Genomic DNA, 19,329 nt, shown 5'->3' on the forward strand with positions numbered 1-19,329 from the left:
AGGAATTCAAGGGACTCAAATCCAATCTTTACTGGTGATGGCCTTAAAATTAATTTTCCCTGAGAACACGCAGCACAACAAAATTCACTAGTTTTAAGAATCTTCTGGTTCTTTAGTGAATGTCCATGAGAGTTTTCAATAATTTTCCTCATCATGGTTGTTCCCGGATGACCCAATCGGTCGTGCCAAGTTATGAACTCATTTGGGCTAGTAAACTTCTGGTTTACAATGGCATGTGATTCAATTGCACTAATCTTCGTATAATACAACCCAGATGAAAGTGAGGGTAATTTTTCTAATATAACTTTCTTATTTGAATCATGAGTTGTGATACATAAATACTCATGATTTTTCTCATTCATTGTCTCAACATGATATCTATTTCGGCGAATATCTTTAAAACTCAACAAATTTCTACGAGACTTGGTAGACAACAGTGCATTATTTATTATTAATTTTGTTCCTCCAGGAAACAAAATTATAGCTCTTCCGGAGCCTTTTATCACATTGCCTGAGCCAATAATAGTATTAATATATTCTTCTTTTGGCACAAGATGGGTAAAATATATATCACTTTTGAGAATAGTGTGCGAACTTGCACTATCCGCAAGGCATACATCTTCATTACATATCCTTGCCATTCTCTTCAAAAGCAAATAATAATAAAATGAGTAGTATGCACAGTTAAATTGAATACTTGATCAGAATTATTTTTCTAAGAAACACTGTACATAAAATAATGTCATATACTAAAATTTTATTTTAAAATTTGACACATTTAATAATTTCAAAATTCATAAACATTAATATTTCATTATTTATGTACATCACATTTGAAACTTAAATACATAGAAAATAAAACTTAACAATTAGTTCTTTACATTATTTATTTACATATATACTTCACAGTCCCACATATTAAACTATTCCATCATTGATCAAATGACCAATATTTCCTTCAGGATCCTCAAAGAAATCAGATACATCATAATGAGTGGTGGAGTTCTCAGCATCATTTGAGACAAAATTTGTTTCCTTTCCTTTGTCGTCCTTTTTCAAAGATGCCTGGTAAAGATCGACTAGGTGCCTTGGGGTACGACAGGTACGTGACCAATGGCCCTTTCCACCACAACGGAAACACTTATCCTCTGTTGATTTATTCTGCCCGATATTCCTTTCTCTATCCCACTTCTGGTGAGATCCTCTCTTTTGAACATAATTCTTTTTCCTTCCATAATTTTTCTTATTATTAAAACCTTGCCATTTACCTCTTCTGGGGTAATTTGCCACATTTACTTCAGGAAATGGGGCAGCGCCAGCTGGGCGCGCTTCATGATTTTTCAATAACAACTCATTGTTGCGTTCAGCAACAAGAAGGCAAGAAATTAACTCAGAATATTTTTTAAACCCTTTCTCTCGATACTGCTGCTGTAGGAGCACATTCGAGGCATGGAAGGTTGAGAAAGTTTTCTCCAACATATCATGATCAGTTATTTTCTCCCCACACAATTTCATTCGTGAGGTGATTCGAAACATTGCAGAATTATATTCATTTATAGATTTAAAATCTTGTCAACGCAAATGCGTCCATTCATATCGGGCTTGAGGAAGTATCACCGTTTTCTGATGATTATACCTTTCTTCAAGGTCTTTCCAAAGATCTGCAGGATCTTTTAATGTAAGATATTCATTTTTCAATCTTTCGTCAAGATGACGACGAAGAAAAATCATGGCTTTAGCTTTATCCTTCTGGAATGCATTATTTTCAGCCTTAATGGTATCTCCAAGATCCATTGAATCAAGATGGATTTCAGCATCTAATATCCATGATAAATAATTGTTTCCAGATATATCAAGAGCATTGAATTCAAGATGAGAGAGTTTCGACATAATGAAAAATTTGTTACCTGAGTCTTCCTAAAAATTTGATCAGAGTCTCGTGCTGATAACGTGTTATAAAATAACTAAATAAATAAATAAGGAAGAGGTAATATAAAATAAAATATAAATAGAAGACTCTAATATTAATATAAGTAACTTGATAAAATACTTTATATATTTATATGCAGTAACATAAAGATAGATAAAGAAAAATTATTAATAGTGTATAAAGAGAGAAGATAATTTTATTGTTGTAAAGAGAAAGAGAAAGAAAAGTATTTGTAACTGTGTAAAATCCATTTGCCTCGTTCATGTTTTTATAGGCAAATAAATTCAACTTTTCAAACTTTATTAATTGTACTTTTCCATGAGAATTTGTTCCTTACATAGGAAATTAGATCCACCCTTAAATAAGCATTCATCCTTATCTATCCATGCTGTAACAAGTTAAAAATACTCTTTGTATCTCTAGTTTCTAATTCCATATTAGCTTTTTCCCATTTTGGTCAACCATTAAATGTACATTTCAAAGCTCTGCGTTTACTTCCATAGGCATAGACTTATGACTGAAAAATGAGTAAACTACATTTCTATTCATGAAAATTTAGAATACCACTATCCATGAATGAAACTAGCATTTGAATCTTTTTCACATGTGATGATGTGAAGACTATCTTTGAAAGATACAAAGCTAATTTCTTTTATTAATAAGTAGAAATAATAGCATATCTAAGTGAAAACTTTCAACGTTTTAATTAATTGTATCGTCAAAACTTGGCTGATCATGTTTGGGTTAAAAAAATTGAAGCTTTTATTCAACGAAACCCCAAAGCATCTTTTTTCTAGGGCCTATGAAGCCCAATTGAATTGGACCCTCTACGTAATAAATTTATTTTAGGTTAACCAATTTTGATTGATTAACTAACTGATTAATTAACCAACTTGGGTTGGTCGAGTGGTCAGTTCACTCGTCCGCTTAAGTAAGTGTGGGGGTTCAAATCCCGCCTTGTACATGTAGCAACTCATTGGTAGCAACAGACCCTTAAATGGAAGTCAAATCCGCGACGAATTAGTACTTGACCTATCGGGTTTGGAGATACCGTCGAAAACAAAAAAAAAATATTGCATCACGCATTTGTTTACCGTGTTGACCCAATAAAAGTAGCTTCATTTTCTAAGGCCCAACAAACCGCACTACCTATCGTCATTGTGTACAAATTTCAGACCCAAAAAAATGGCATAGCCCACCTCTCCAACAAAAAAAAAAAGTTTTGAAAATTTAATAATGAAAGAAAATTCCACCTTAGATATGAAAATATTTTGTCACATCTACTGCAGCAAATAAATTAATCATTTCATTTATGATGGATATCCTTGATGAGAAAACAAATTTTAATAAAATTTCTTTGATTTACATTATAAATTTTAATTTGGATAATTCTACAAAATTAGTATAATTTATTACTTTTTTATTAGTGATTATTTAATAATATTTAAAAATATTGGCAATTATTTAAAAATATTTAAAAGTGTTGAGTCAATATAAAGTAAAATTGTAGATCCGTGGATCTTTTTCTTTTAGTTCCATTTTTTATGTTAATTAGGTATTCAAATTAATATAGGCTAGCTAGTAGATCTCTTAAATAGGAACTAATTTAGAAAACTAGATTTACAAATACCATCGTTCTTTATTTATACATCTCGAAGTAGGATTTAATTATTAAAAAAATAAAAGAGCAGGATTTATAGAGTTTATCTAGTCTAATACACCAAAATGTCCAATATACGAAATTCATTATATACTCGGAAAGTAATAAATCTAATTGTCATAGATAAGTATCACCGTGGTACATACTAAATAGTGAGTAGTGAGTGACTAAGAGTATTTTGGATATAATTCATGGCCACTCAATCCAAAATCTATGTTTTGTTCACAGAGCATGCATGCGATTTTTTTTTCTTTTATTTTATTAAAAATATTATTTGCACAAATTTTATAAATATTTTCTACTTTTAATATATCCTATTATTAATATTTTCTACTTTTAATATAAATAATATATAAAAAATACATTTATACGTTATTTTGAGCCACTTGACTTGAGGGATCGTGACCTTGGTTCAGTTGGTTGATTGATATATAGCATTATTATAGCCAATTTATTATACACAAAAAGAAAACAAGTAGAAGGGAATCAAATTTATGAGACAAGGATATATATGCTGAGTAATCACGTAAGAGAAGACAACCTTATCCTACTCTATCTATGCATGGGATCAAATTAACCCACGCACCAAATATTTGTCGAACGATGACGTTTCTTCATGCTGATCTGTAACTACATGAAACCAAACATTGGTATTGCTGGTCGATTTAAGAATTCATCAGACTTTTTTGTTCCTATATACGCACTGCCGCATAAAATTGAATTATTAATTAATAATTATCATTAGAATATCTCAATTCAACTCAATGCACGAATGTTTTTCCTTTAACCAAGTTGGATTGGTTTTGGGAATGAATTTTGTCTTGTGCATTTAGTGTAATTTATTATAATAAATTCTTAAATAGAATTTAATATCGTGGTAGACTAATTTTTTACCTATTGAAAAAACTAAAAAATGAATTTTTTTTCTTTTAAAATGTTAATGTTATAAGTACAAAGAATGTATAAAATTAGTTTTATATTAAAAAATTTATAAGATAAAAAATTTATTAATTTAATATTTTAAAATTTTAAGTTAGATGTAGTATTCTCTCATTTTATATTTTTTCATTTGATTTCATCTCAAAATCTTTTCGATAGTTGAAAACTTTGTATAATGTCCCAATAAATAAACTTATGATTAATCCTTATGGTTAAAGAATATTCAAAAATAAATTTACACGTAAAAGTTTAAATAGTATACATGTCGAATATTTTTTATTGTTTTAATACATTTATCCCTTGATTATTTAGCAGTCAGTTACTACTGTATATATAAAAATCAAATTTTTTTTTCTAAAATTAAAGAGTTATCTCATTTTTTTTTATTTCACTATCTCTATCTACTCTCTCATTTTTTCACTCACTTTATCTCTCTTATATATCATTATCAATAGTTAATTACAAATTTAACGATTAAAATGTACGTGACATGGTGCGGAATTAGAATGCCCACAACTGAACCGGCAAGTGCACCGAGTCGTACCAAGTAATACCTCAGGTGAGTGAGGGTCGATCTCACGAGAATTGATGGACTGAACAACAATAGTAAAATGAATCATTTAGTCATGCAAGTAAAAAATGGTGTTTTGAGGTCCAAAAGCATTAAACAATACTTTAGAAAGTAACAAAGTAAACAGTATAATTGGTGTAAAATATATGTGAGAAAACAGTTAAGGTTTCAGAGATGTTTAGACTTCCGGATTAAAAATTCTCATTAACCACCTTGATTTTGCAAAGATTCTATTCACAGCAACTTTAAGTTATTAGACTCCATTTTTTGGTAATTTAATTCTCCTCTAACTCAATTAACCGCTAATTTTTTTGTCACTTAATCTCATTAGAGGGTTTAAGTTCAAAACATAGTTTCAAGTCACACAAAATCCTAAAAACCCAAAGATAATATGATTAAATATCACGCATCACGTTAAATTCAGATAATCAGAGGTTCATGAGAATTTAGTTTCAAGCTTATAATTCAAGTGATGTAACTTTTCTAAGAATCAACAAGAATTCAAGTTAAAAATGAGTTATTTTTCAATATACTCTAATCCATGGGATGAAGAACAAAACTAAATTTTGAATGTAAATCAATGCATTAATCAGAAGTAGAAAACAATAGTATTAATTCATAGAATAAATAGAACTCCTAACCGTAACAGGGGAGGTTTAGTTGCTCATGGAGAAAGTAAACCCTAACAAAAAAAAAAGTGTATAATTCTAAACAGTGCGAAAGAGGAGAAGAAGAAACCCTAGGCCAATATCTCTTTTCCTTTTATATCTAATTCTAATTAATGTAAAATATATTTTCTAAAACCTAAAATATATTTTCTTCATTTAAATATAAATTCTCAAAACCAAATAAAATCAACAAAATCATAAAAAATCATGTGGAGGTTCTTCTGGGTTAAGAGTCTGACGTCAAACATGAGAATTTCAAGTTTGGCGCCACTATGACCGCATCCAATAAGAGCTTTATGAGTTCCTGGCACCAAACTTGAGTTGGATCAAGTTTGGCGCCACCAAAGCCGCATCAAATGTGACGTATTATGAGTCCTGGCGCCAAACTTGGGTTTGATGAAGTTTGGCGCCACCTTGGTAGCGTTTGGTGCCGTGATTCCAGAAGAAAACTATAGACTATTATATATTGTTGGAAAGCTCTAAAGGTTGGCTTTCCAATGCCACTGGAACCGCGTCAATTGGATCTCTGTAACTCAAGTTATGCTCGTTGGAGTGTGAGGTGGTCAGGGTTGACAGCATCATCCACTTTCTTCTTTTTCTTTTAAACGAACTCTGTGAAACTCGCTCGAATGCCATTTGTAATAAATCAAATTACAAAATAACTTAAAGTAGCATTCATGATTATTTAAAACATCTAAATATTGATTTAATTTAATAATTTTACATGCAAATTCATTAAGAAAAGGTAAAAAAGATGCTCACGCATCATGACATTCTCTAATTGCACCTAAAATTGAAATTGAAACTCAATTATATAATATTACTAATATAACAATCAAAATGTGTCACATGACACTTTCTCATTAAAATTAAGAGAAAATATTTTTCTCAAAAATTAATAAATTTTCTTCCTACATCCTCTTAACTACCTCTCTCTCCTTCTCTATTTCAGTATTTCGATCTCTACCCTTCTCATTCTATATATAACTTATAATTTATATTTTATATTACTAATTTAACAAAACAAAATATGTCACGAGATATTCATTAATTACAATTAAAATAAATTTTTTTCTCTAAAATTAACAAATTTTCTCTCTCCTTCTTTATCTTTCTCACTCTTTTCTCTTTTAATCTTTATTTCTCTCACTACTATTTTGTTCTAAAAATAAATAAAATTAATAAAATAATATAATTTAAATAAATTCATAAAATTATAAAAAATATATTAAATTTATAATTAAATATCATTAAAAAATATTTCCATAATATTATTTACATAAAAAAATTATAATATACATTTTTATTTCTCTTTCTTAAAATATTTATTTCATATAATTTAGAAAAAATATTAATGTTGTCATCAATAATTAAAATCAAGATTCAATTGTTTAAAAAAATTGATTTTAAATTAATTTTATAACTATTAATATACTTTTTTTTACTAATATCTAATTATATTTTTATATAGATAAAAAAAATATTATTATTTTTAAATAATAAGTATGAAATTAATTATTTTTATTTATATAATAAACTTAATATCTAATCAAATATAAAAGTATATACATTATATTCTTTTAAATTTTAAATAATAAATATTAAAATTAATTATTAATAAAAAATTAAATTCTTTCACATGAAAATAATAACTAAAAAATTTATTATTTAATTTTTTAACCTATAAAAATCCTAATCTTTTTAGCTGACAAAAAATTTTTGTCGCTTAAACCTTTTTATAAAAATAATTTTTTTCATCATAATCTATAATATAAAAAAAAATTAACGTAATTTTAAAAAAATTATATTCCCTTAATATTATCACTCACAAAAACACTAGTACATATTAATATGCAACTATCATTTTTACAAAAAGAATATCGTTATAATCATCTTCATTTGTGTAACAATCACCATTAAAATATCTTTTAAAATATGAATTGTATACTACATATGTTATTTTAATGTGAGCAACATTTTATTTCTAAAACGCCGGGGATCTATCCCGAGCCATTATTTATTTCTCTTGATTTGATATAGGACATGATTATGGAGAAAAGATCAATTGACCCAGAGAAACGAATGCATATGGAATTGAAGTGGTCAATAGTCAAATTGTCATTAATCTATTTATTGATTAATTTATTTAATATTTTGAAAATACTACTTATCCATATTTTTAAAATACTATAATTCTCGTAAAAAATAGAAAGAAGTGAATTGTGATTAAATAAGATATTGAAATCCTTCTTTGTTTATCATTAAAAAAAGAAAACAGAGAACTGATATCTCCAACCATAAACGAATAAACGATGATGATTCCACATTCATCATCTGTCACTGCCACGTACGTAGCCATGGATTTGGTCAATTACTCAATTTCACAATCTTTTTGTCTCCAAGGTGGACCAATGTGTGCATTATTTGTGTAGAATTTATTGCATGCTCTAAAAATAAAAATCAAATGAATGCTTTTCACTTTAGTAAGGTGAATCACTTTGAAGTTGGTTTTCATCTTAAATATAAAAGGGATTATTTTATTTTTAAACAATTATTCAAATTTTGGGAAACAAATAAACTAATCATATTTAATCAGTGTTATTATATAATTGGTTTCAGTAATATTTAAAATGTACTTTGTTAAAAAATATAATAACAAAAAAATTCAGTCATATTTTATAAGTAGTGTACTGTTTAGTGTTTACTATGTTGTTAAATAGTTCAATTTACTAATACTTTTATATGACTTATCAAACAGTAGAATTAGATCTCAAAATTATATATTATATATTGTACTCTAAATCACAAGCCATATTCAAGTCTTGTAAATAATTAAAAGAACAAACACCGAGTTACAAATAATATTGCTAGTTTATAATGTTCATATACTGAAACGGCAGTTAATTAATATAAAAAAATTTAGTGAGAAAACATAACTCACAGTTAGCATATAAAAAGAGTTTGTTGAAGTTAGGTGGTTCAGCTAAGAAGTTGGCAATGTATTGTTACTATTTTGTTAAAAAATTCGTTGTATATGTACTTCAGAGTAATATGCCTGAATTAACTAACAAATTCATTCTCCAAATTTATCATCCTATAGTGTCAACACGTTTAAAACAGTGTAGATATATACACGTTTAGAATTAGGAATCAAAATAATATTTTCTATCAACATTTAGAATGGTCGTAATGGATACCCATTAAAAAAAATATCCAAAACCAAAAACCCCCTTCAAATAGGGGATTCAAATCCAAACCAATTTAAATTAAACCGCTATCCAAATCAAATTGCAAACTGTTGGATCGAATTAAATTTTGGATTTATCTTTTATAATTGATCAAATCTAATCCAAATCGCACAATGTGCTATAATATTATTATTTTATTATTATATTTATAATTATACTTATAACATGTATAATTTGTTATATATTTTTATATTATTCATGTATTATTATTATTTAATAAATATTTTATATTCAAAAAGTGATTTATTTATTTATTTTAACTAACCTATAATTTTATTTTTATTGTTATATTATTATTAGTTTTTAAGATATTATTAAAACTTGTTATATATATTTAATTTATTTAATTTATAAAATCACAAATCCAATTTAATATAAATCACTTAAAATTAGATCGGATCGGATAATTTTTTTTTTTTAAAATCAAGTCACATCACAAATAAAATTAATATTCGAATCGAATTAATTTTTAACTCAAAACAGATTAAAATCGCACCGCAAATATCTCTACCCCAAACAGGACTATTGATACACTCTATCTTACCCTTCTCATGGGTCGTCTTTTCGTAACTATATATAGCCGGATCCTTATTTTTATATATTATTTATCCTGTCTCGGTAGACGGTAGGAAAACAAAAATAGCATGTAGTAGTTGGAAAGGAACATCGTTTCACCTTAATGCATTTTGTTATTTCCAACTAATAAATTAAAATAAAAAAATGTTAGCTGATACATTTTTTATATTCATCTTATATTTAAATCAATACTAATTAATTACTTATTTTTTAATAAAAGTATTAGTCCTTGTTATTCGTCTCATAAAATAAATGTCATTATTCACAAATTAAAATTCATGATACAGTTTAACTTCTTAAAGCACAGCTGCACTCAGCGCGTTTGCCTACATAAATTTCTTCAAGCATTCTTTTTATTACGTCGTAACTCGTAACACATTCAATAATTTCCAAAGGTACAAATACATAAATGTGCCAAGTTCAATAATAATTCGGTCATAACTGGACCCCATTGGTTGGAATCAAGGACCCCTTGTCCCCACTCATTATCATATTGCCACCACTTCCACATGGTGGACATATACATTATTATAAGTCGCTCCAAATTACTATTCAATGCTACAGTTTACAGCGTTCTTCAATTAAAATGATCCACGCACAATGCACTCAAGTAATTCAAGTTAGAAATTCTAACTAAATTGTAACTATAATCTCATCCCAGAAACTAATCATATGCAGGACTGACAAAAAACAATCTAAACTATTATTAATAAGAATCCAATTCAATTTCAGCTGTTATAATTGTCACTGGATGGTATATAATTTGTTTGTGTAAACGTTTGAAGGTCCCAATATATATATATCCGACAAATTAACAATTTCGTAAATTAAAATTTTATTTTTTATCAAATAGATGACTGCATATTTAAGAGAGAATTTAAATTTTTAACATTACTTAAACAAATTAATAAATTAACTATTACTAGACCAATTTAAATTTGTTAATTTTAAATATATTGTAATCGTTGTAAAATTATCATGTAAGGTGTATTTTATATAAAAAAAAAAGAAAGAAAAAAACCAATTTGCCTACTTCATGGTACCTTGTGATTTGTGAAAATTGAAGAAATAAAGCCCCACACGCACTCAATTATTATATATGTATATAACAACCTATCTCCTATAATGATTCTTTCCCGTTACAACATACAACCGAAAATCCCAAACCAGCATATTCCAAGATGAGCGGAGAAGACACGGGGTCGGTGGAGGAGCAGCAGAAGGGCATGAAAGCACCACTGCTGCCAGTCCAAGATTCAGCATCACACAACAGCAACCAGCAAGTGATGACCCTGAAATCATTTCTAACACTGAAGAACTTGTACATAATCCTAGGACCCTTGCTATCCCTGCTGATATGCTTGCTGGTAAAGCTGAAGGATGCTCCGGCAAGTAGTGTGAAGATGCTGGCGGTGATTGCATGGGTATTCGCGTGGTGGGTGACGGAGGCGGTGCCGCTGCCGGTGACTTCGTTGTGCCCGCTGTTCCTGTTCCCTCTCTTTGGAATCGGTTCTGCGGATAGTGTTGCTCACTCTTACATGGACGATGTAATCACCCTTGTTTTGGGTAGTTTCATTCTTGCTCTCGCTGTTGAACGATACAACGTTCATAGAAGATTGGCTTTGAATGTGAGTCATCACTCTCTTCTTTTCATTAGGATCATCATCTTTATTATCAAAAAAATTAATTTTTATTGGGATTTGGGAACATGACATGGGACCCACAGGTAACGCTGTTGTTTTGTGGCGACCCGCTAAACCCAGCAATGCTACTCATGGGTCTGTGCGCCACCACATTCTTTGTAAGCATGTGGCTCCACAACGTGGCGGCGGCGGTCATGATGATGCCGGTGGCCACGGGTATCCTGCAGCGGCTACCACCGCCCAGCGAGCAGTCGGAGGCGGTCAACAAGTTCAGCAGGGCAGTTGTGTTGACTGTGGTGTACGCTACACCCATCGGAGGGATAAGCACGCTAACGGGCACGGGAGTCAACCTTATTCTGATTGGGATGTGGAAGAGCCTTGTGCCTGGTGCCAAGCCCATTAGCTTCAGCACCTGGTTCTTCTATGGCTTCCCTGTCGCCGCTCTCTTGCTCATTGCCTTCTGGTGCATCATGTGCTCCCTCTATGTTCAAAAGGGCTCGGCCCGGGCCTTGTCTGCTTACTTGGAAAAAGCCCACTTGAGGAGGGACCTTGAAGCTCTAGGTAACTCTTTTATTTGTCGCTTTCTTTTTAATATTTTCTACTCTACCTCTCATCCTCATGAATTATGTGTGTCTAACTATGTGGCACGTATAGGGACCAAAAGCGTCACCCTTAGTTGCTGTTTTTTCTTTTCTTTATTTTTTTTTTATGGCCTAAAGCTAAAGCCTCACCCCTCGATGGTGCCATTTACCAAATAATAATTAGTGGACCACAATTTTCCATCTTATTTTTTTTCTTCCTTTTATGGTACATGCACCCCAATTTTCATTCCATGTTTTTGAAGTGGTTACCGAGAATAGATGTTCTCAATTGTTAAAAAAAATTGACAATGTAAAGTGTGATCTCTAATCTTTCATTGTTCCTTCTTTTATATTTATTATTGGTCTCACTTTTAAAATTGATGGTGAGAGATCACACTTTACTTCCTCTATTGTTAAAAAAATGGAGAACATCCATTTCCCATTTTTTTTTGTGTATATATCAATCAATTATCAATAATTAAATAAAATGATGTTGAAAAATAGGTGGATCACGTGTTTGTGTTTAACTTGGTTTTGTCCACGGGGGAGTTCAAGGATGTAAAACTTCATCTTTTTTTAAATACGCATTCAATATCTGACAGTTAGATATGTTTTCAACTACTGAAATTAATTAAACTCTTAATACAGCTTAACATATTCAATAATATGCCCTCAATTATTTCTTAGCAGACTTAAGTGTCACACTGTCACTATAAGATGCATTTATCATCATTCCACGCACCTATTTACATATTGCAAAACTCTAGCCAAGCTATAGTGATACAATTGAACAAGGAATTCCGAGGTTTATTACTTGGAAAACTAAACATGAAATAACGATTGATTGGAAAGAATAGTAAAGGACAAATCGGTAACTGCCTATCCCATTGAAACTGCTAACTGCATTTTTAATCAACACATAACAATATTAGCTACAGAAGTAGAAGCTTATGCAATTTTAATTTGGATTATGTAATGGGGTGATTACAGGTCCAATGTCTTTTGCTGAGAAGATGGTCTTGTCTGTTTTTGGGGTGAGTGTGAGACTAAATTCAAATTCCAATTCCTTAATTTTGTTTACAAAGGCATTAATATAATTAATAACAAGGAGTTATCTATGATGAATATAATAATGTAGCTGCTGATCTTACTATGGATGACTAGAAATATCACGGATGATATTCCTGGATGGGGATCTTTATTCAATAACCTTGTTGGTGACGGAAGTGTTAGTGTAAGTACCTTGTCCACTTTCTTTTTAGCTCAACAAAGTTATCAATCTAGAGATAGGACTTGGTGTATGTGTTTCTTGATTTTTGATCTCTTATGCATATATCTTTAAATTCGGTTTAGTAACTTTCTCCCAATCAAAATATTTATAACAAAATTTATTAGAAAATAAAGATAAAATGAGAATCAATTTGAATTGGTCGAGTAACCAGTTCACTCGTATGCATAATTAATTGTCGAGTACGAGAATATCATGCGAAAATATATATCATGAGAAGGATTTTATACAACATTGCATTGGATGTAGGTTTTGGTAGCTGTGTTATTGTTCATAATCCCAAACATGAAGCAAGAAGGGGAGAAGCTAATGAGCTGGAATGAATGCAAGAAGTTACCATGGAACCTAATATTACTGCTAGGAGCTGGTTTTGCCTTAGCAGATGGAGTGCAATCTAGTGGGCTAGCAGATGTGTTTTCAAGAGCCATAGATTTCTTGGAAGATGCACCATTCTGGGCAATTGCACCTGCCGTCAGTCTAATTAGTAGCATAATCACCGAGTTCATAACTTCCAATGATGCCACTGCCACACTTATTGTGCCACTATTGTACCACATTGCTAGGACTATGCATGTGCACCCTCTTCTTCTTATGGTTCCGGGAGCAATTGCAACCGAATTTGCCTTCTGGCTTCCAACTTCCACACCTTCAAATGTTGTTGGATTTGCCACTGGTCACATTGAAATTAAGGACATGCTTAAGCTCGGTGTCCCTCTTAAGGTTGCCGGGATTGTCGTCCTGTCCATTCTCATGCCCACACTAGGTGCGTTACATTTAAAATAATTCATTTTTTTAAATATTTATAAGTTTAGTAATTTGGTTAAAAATGATACTCATGTTGTAAGTCTTGCTCTCGATCGCAGGGAGTGTTGTTTTTGGAACAAATGATGGAACTCAATGGGTGACACAGGTAAAAGCTCCTATACGGACTTGATTGATTCCTTCACCAAATTCCAACTTGGTTTGTAAAGTTTTTGGTGTGTCTATCATATATATATATAGGTAAGTATTGGAAAAAAAAAAAAAGAAGATAAAAAAAAAAAAGAAATACCCTCCCTGTTGTCCTGTACATAGTAGTATATCAATAGGAAAAAGAAAAAAGAAAGAAGGGAGAGAAAGATCTCCGTCTCTATTTGTTTCTTGATTTTAATTTATATCTTTGTTCTCTGGAAGAGAAGATTTTATCAATTTATGTTGTAATTTGTTTTCTTTCACCAATAAAAAAAGAAATTGAAGATTTGTTTTACAGGTCAATAATCCGTATGTTAAATTGCAATCCAATTAGTTCAAAGAATCTTCAATTTCCTATAATATATTGTGTATATTTGCAGCTGTGGTTATATTTTAATTGTAATGATTTCATTAAAACTTAGTATAGTGTGTTAGTTTGATTTGGTTTCTTTCTCTCTTGTACCATGACATGGTCTAATTAGCGATTTATATTTTCCAGTCAACGATGATAGATACTTGTCATTGATTTGTAATCAAATATTCAAATGCAGTGAATAAATTATATCCAAATGGCACACCAAAGTTTAATAACATACAAAATAGATCTATAATACAATCAATAGAAAGTGACTGGCTAACTTCAAAATAATGTGTGACTGCTAGAGTTTGTGTGCGTAAAAGTCAAAATAAAGTGAGAGTTGAGTGTCTTTTGGTAATAATCAACGAATGAAAATTAATAATAATAGTCCGAGTGTTTTTCAATTGAGTGTCTTTACAATGTTAAGAATTGAAAGGATGAGAATGAGAGATCAGAATCATACTGAAGACCTAGGAGAAAAAATAATTTTCCTGGAGGATGAAGATATCAAATTTGGTATGGAAGAATGTCACCGTAGCACAATGGGGAGGATCATGGTAGACAGAAATTTTAGTTCAGGGACGATAGAGGCAGTCTTCGAGGCTATCTAGAATCACCGAGAGGGACTTAGGATTAAATTCTATGGAGATAATATTTTTCAATTCTTCTTTTTACAGGAATCAGATGTAGTTAGAGTGAAATGAGGATCTTCTTAGCTATTTAAATTAAACAGTTCATCATTTATCTAAGGAGATGGAATTCGAACATGAATATTGCTGAACAGAATTACTCAAATATCCCAATGTAGATTCAGTTATAGGGTTCCTTAAATTCTGTAAAACAAAGGAAGCGACAAAGAAGGTGGGTTCACGGTTAGGGAAAGTGCTGGAGGCGGATTTGTTTTTAATGAAACCTAGAGAGGATCGTTTGTTGAAGGTTTTTTTTGGTGACTTGTTGAAGGTTTGAGTTAACGTGAATGTAACAAATACCCTGAAACAATCAATTAAAATAGCTAGTCCTGATGGAACAGTTTCGATAATCCTTCTAAAATATGAAAGATTAGGAATTTATTGTTGCTTCTGTGGTTTTTTGTGCCACGAAACAAGAAACTGTAGTAAAATACTATAACTTTTGGAGGATCAGGAAAATAAAAAGGAAAGGTGAAAACCGGATCTGAAGGCTGATTTAATAAGGAGGAAATTAGAGGAGCTAAAGGAAAACCTCAACCCTACCAAGGGTAGATGGGAGTCTGAAACAGAGCAAGCGAATCAAAAGTAATACGTGGTGGTGAGCGGGCATTTTCGTCATCTTAGAGCTAAGAAACGGAATGATAATCTTGTCGTATTCAAGAATATGAATTTTAGAAGAATTGTGTCATGGCAGTTTTGGACATCTAGAAGACTAATGCTTGGTTTGGTAAAGCTTTTCGAAGAGGTGCTTGTGCTTTTTAAAAGCTCAAACTCCTCATTTTGTATTTGGTAAATAAAAAAGATCATGTGCTTGTGCTTGCAGCTTTTAAAAGATCGGCGTACTTTTGAAAGCACCTAAGATAGAGCTTTTTAAAGTTGGCTTGTGTTTTTCAAAATTTAAAAGTCTAATATAACCTCATATGTTAACTAATTTTCAAATTTAATGCTTGCATTTATGTCTATTATAGTATTTTTAAATTTTAAAAGCTATTTTACCAAATGTAATTGTTGTTGCTTGTGATTATTAAAAGCAATTTTTAATTTGATTTACCAAACATAAATGCTATAACTTTTAAAAAACCATATTTTAAAAGTTAGCTTTTATAAACTACTTTTAAAAAGTAAAAGCTTTACCAAACTAAGCCTAAAAGTTCGTCTCAAAAACAGTAGTGCTGAAAGGGATAAGGCCCATTGGGATAAGGCAACACAACAAAAAAAACCCAATAAAACTTTTCAAATTCAATGGGAGGCATATTTTATTATTTATTTTCGAATTTTTAGGCCTTTATTTTAAGTTTGTTTTGTTAGAGTTTGTTGAAAAGTTTGATTTACTTTTGATTTGTTTAGTAGTATTTTTAGGGATTTTAAATTTAAATCAAATCTGATCTAATATAATAAAATCAAATTTGATTTGAATTAGTTATCATATCTTTAGGATTTTAAAATTTAAATCAAATCTGATCTAATCCAATAAAATCAAATCTGATTTAAATTAGTTATCCTATCTTATCTTTTAGCTAGTTTGTTAGGGTCTATTTGAATACCTTTGGTGAGACAATTTACATCACTTTGATGAATAAAATTTTCTTAGTGCTTTATGCACGTTTTTTTAGTGTGATTAAGTGAGGTGAGTAATTTGCTTCGCTTGTTGAATGGAGAAGATTGAGGGATTCAATTTTCACCCTAGGTTGTCAAGGACAAGTTCTTTGAAGGTCTAGTAGGAAATTCTTTCCGGTGACTTAGTTTGCTAAGAACAAGTATCTTAGAGGTCTAGTAGAAAAACTTTTATCTATCTTTTATATTTCCGTTGTGTCTCTTTATGCCAATAAATTCCTCTTCTTGATGCCGTTCTTTTCCCCCTTCCATTAGGATTTTAATACTTCGAATGTATTAAACCCCAAACATAATTCTTATCATCTGGTATCAGTTACTTGTAGGTAAATTTTTATTTATCTGCCTACAGAGTTAAAAAAAAACGAAAAAAAAACAAAACAAAAAGAGTCGCAAAAAAAATGTTTGCGTATTAAGATAGTGATAGTGATGATGAAGGAAGCTTATATCAGTTGCAAATCCCTGCATTTAAAGGAAGGAATGATCTTGAAGCATATTTTAAATGGGAAAGGAAGGTAGAATCAATTTTTGCAAATTGCATCATTTCAGAGGGAAAAAAGGTTCTATAAGCCAATTTTTCCTCTGAAAGATGCAATTTGCAAAAATTGATTATACCTTCCTTTCCCATTTAAAATACGCTTCAGGATCATTCCTCCCTTTGAAGGCAGGAATTTGCAACTGAGAACCCTTTTTAGCATATGAACTTCCTTCATCATCACTATCGTAGTACGCAAACATTTTTTTAAGACTCTTTTTGTTTTTTTTAACTCTTTAGGAAAAAGAAAACTAATGAGACTAAACAAAATTCTAGAACGTGCAGATAAATAAAAATTTACCTACAACTGTAACATACCAGATGATAAGAATTATGTTGGGGTTTAATACATTCGAAGTATTAAAATCCTAATGGAAGGGGGACAAGAAAAAAAGGCATCAAGAAGAGGAATTTATTGGCATAAAGAGACAGCGAAAACATAAAAGATAGATAAAGATTTTTCAACTAGACCTCTAAGATACCTGTTCTTAGCAACCTAGGTGACTGGAAAGGATTCCCTATTAGACCTTCAAAGAACTTGTCCTTGACAACGTAGATCAGAGGGATGAAAATTGAATCACTCAATCTTCTCCATGCAACAAGCGAAGCAAATCACTCACCTCACTTAATCACACTAAAAAAAGTGCATAAAGCACTAAGAAAATATTATTCATCAAAGTTATGTAAATTGTCTCATCAAAGGTATTTAAATAGACTCCTAACAAACTAGCTAAAAGATAAGATAAAATAACTAATTTAAATCAGATTTGATCTTATTGGATTAGATCAGATTTGATTTAAATTTTAAAATCCTAAAGATATGATAACTAATTCAAATCAAATTTGATCTTATTAGATTAGATCAGATTGATTTAAATTTAAAATTCTTAAAAAATACTACTAAACAAATCAAAAGTAAATCAAACCTTCCAACAAACTCTAACAACAAAATAAACTTAAAATAAAGGCCTAAAAATTCAAAATTAAATAATAAAATATGCCTCCCATTGAATTTGAAAAGCTTTATTGGGCTTCTTGTTGTGTTGCCTTAACCTAATGGGCTTTATGAATTGTTGCCCTTTCAACACCACTGTTTTTGAGACGGACTCTTGGTCTTCTAGATGTCCAAGACTGACATGGCACAATTCTTCTAGAATTCAAATCCTTGAATATGACAAGATTATCATTCCGTCCCTTAGTTCTAAGATGACAAAAATGCCCCTTGACCACGTATCAGAAAGCCCACACCAACTAGCCTCATTAAAAGCTTCTCTCAACTAGTTGTAATAGAGAATCATGGGAGTCATACCTCTCCTACTCAGAAATAGAAAGAAGTGAGTCCTTAGCAAGATAAGTCCCCGTTGCTGAAAATCAGTAATAGGTAGAATATAGAACACAAGCATTTTCTGCTGCTCATGGTGCAACTGGAGAACGGGAGAAAATAGGAAGTTTTCAAATTGGCAGCATTCAACAAAAAAACAGAGGTTGCAACAAGAGACCTAAACTGAAATACCTGACAAGGAAGAACACTATTGAGGAGAATAATAAAAATGTTGCTGGTACTAAAAGAAGACAAGAGGAGATGGAGGAATGGCAGGACGGTAAGATGATGAGTAGTAAAATTGAAGCTGTTGATGAAAGAGAGGAGGGTGCTACCAAAATCAGACACCCACATCGATATGAAGATAATGATGTGGAATTGCTGGAATTTGGAAAAACCCCTGGCAATTCACAACATTCAAGGGATCCAAAGATTCAATTTTCCCGAGGTGATGTATCTATGTGAGACAAAACATCATATTCTCGTTCGTAGAGATGCAGATGAGAACGTGTGGATTCAAAAAGAGTTACCATGTTCATCCGCATGGAATGGCAGGAGGGTTGGTTGTTGGATGGATGGATAGAGTGAAATTGGAGATCCAGATGACGAAGGATTTCTTTATATGGGTTTCAGTAGATGACCAAGAAAGATAGATCACTTGAAAAGTCTTGGGAGTTCACCTAAGCAGTATAAATCAAATCTGAGAGAATCCATATGATAAACTGCTCAACATACTCAATCAAACAGGAGATAGATTTGT

The 19,329-nt window shown here is 30.9% G+C and overlaps 1 protein-coding gene across 1 annotated transcript; it reads left to right on the forward strand.

The window, feature by feature from the left end:
- Positions 1–10,664: 10,664 nt before the first annotated feature.
- LOC107638692 (tonoplast dicarboxylate transporter) lies at positions 10,665–14,361 on the forward strand. The gene is made up of 6 exons (XM_088485755.1): positions 10,665–11,220; positions 11,319–11,796; positions 12,807–12,850; positions 12,955–13,050; positions 13,354–13,867; positions 13,968–14,361. The coding sequence occupies exons 1-6, from the start codon at positions 10,774–10,776 to the stop codon at positions 14,036–14,038; spliced, it is 1,650 nt and encodes a 549-aa protein (XP_088341881.1). The 5' UTR covers positions 10,665–10,773; the 3' UTR covers positions 14,039–14,361.
- The last annotated feature ends 4,968 nt before the right edge of the window (positions 14,362–19,329 follow it).

Source organism: Arachis ipaensis, chromosome B4 (assembly GCF_059453495.1).
Source record: "Arachis ipaensis isolate K30076 ecotype BB chromosome B4, ASM5945349v1, whole genome shotgun sequence".
In the NCBI taxonomy this organism is placed as follows: Eukaryota; Viridiplantae; Streptophyta; class Magnoliopsida; order Fabales; family Fabaceae; genus Arachis; species Arachis ipaensis.

Bases quoted from the DNA above. Each gene is read 5' to 3' on its own strand.
- LOC107638692 (XM_088485755.1), top strand. From the start codon at position 10,774: ATGAGCGGAGAAGACACGGGGTCGGTGGAGGAGCAGCAGAAGGGCATG. The intron at 11,221-11,318 runs GTGAGTCATCAC...TGGGACCCACAG, and splicing joins ATAGAAGATTGGCTTTGAAT to GTAACGCTGTTGTTTTGTGG. The intron at 13,868-13,967 runs GTGCGTTACATT...TCTCGATCGCAG, and splicing joins CATTCTCATGCCCACACTAG to GGAGTGTTGTTTTTGGAACA.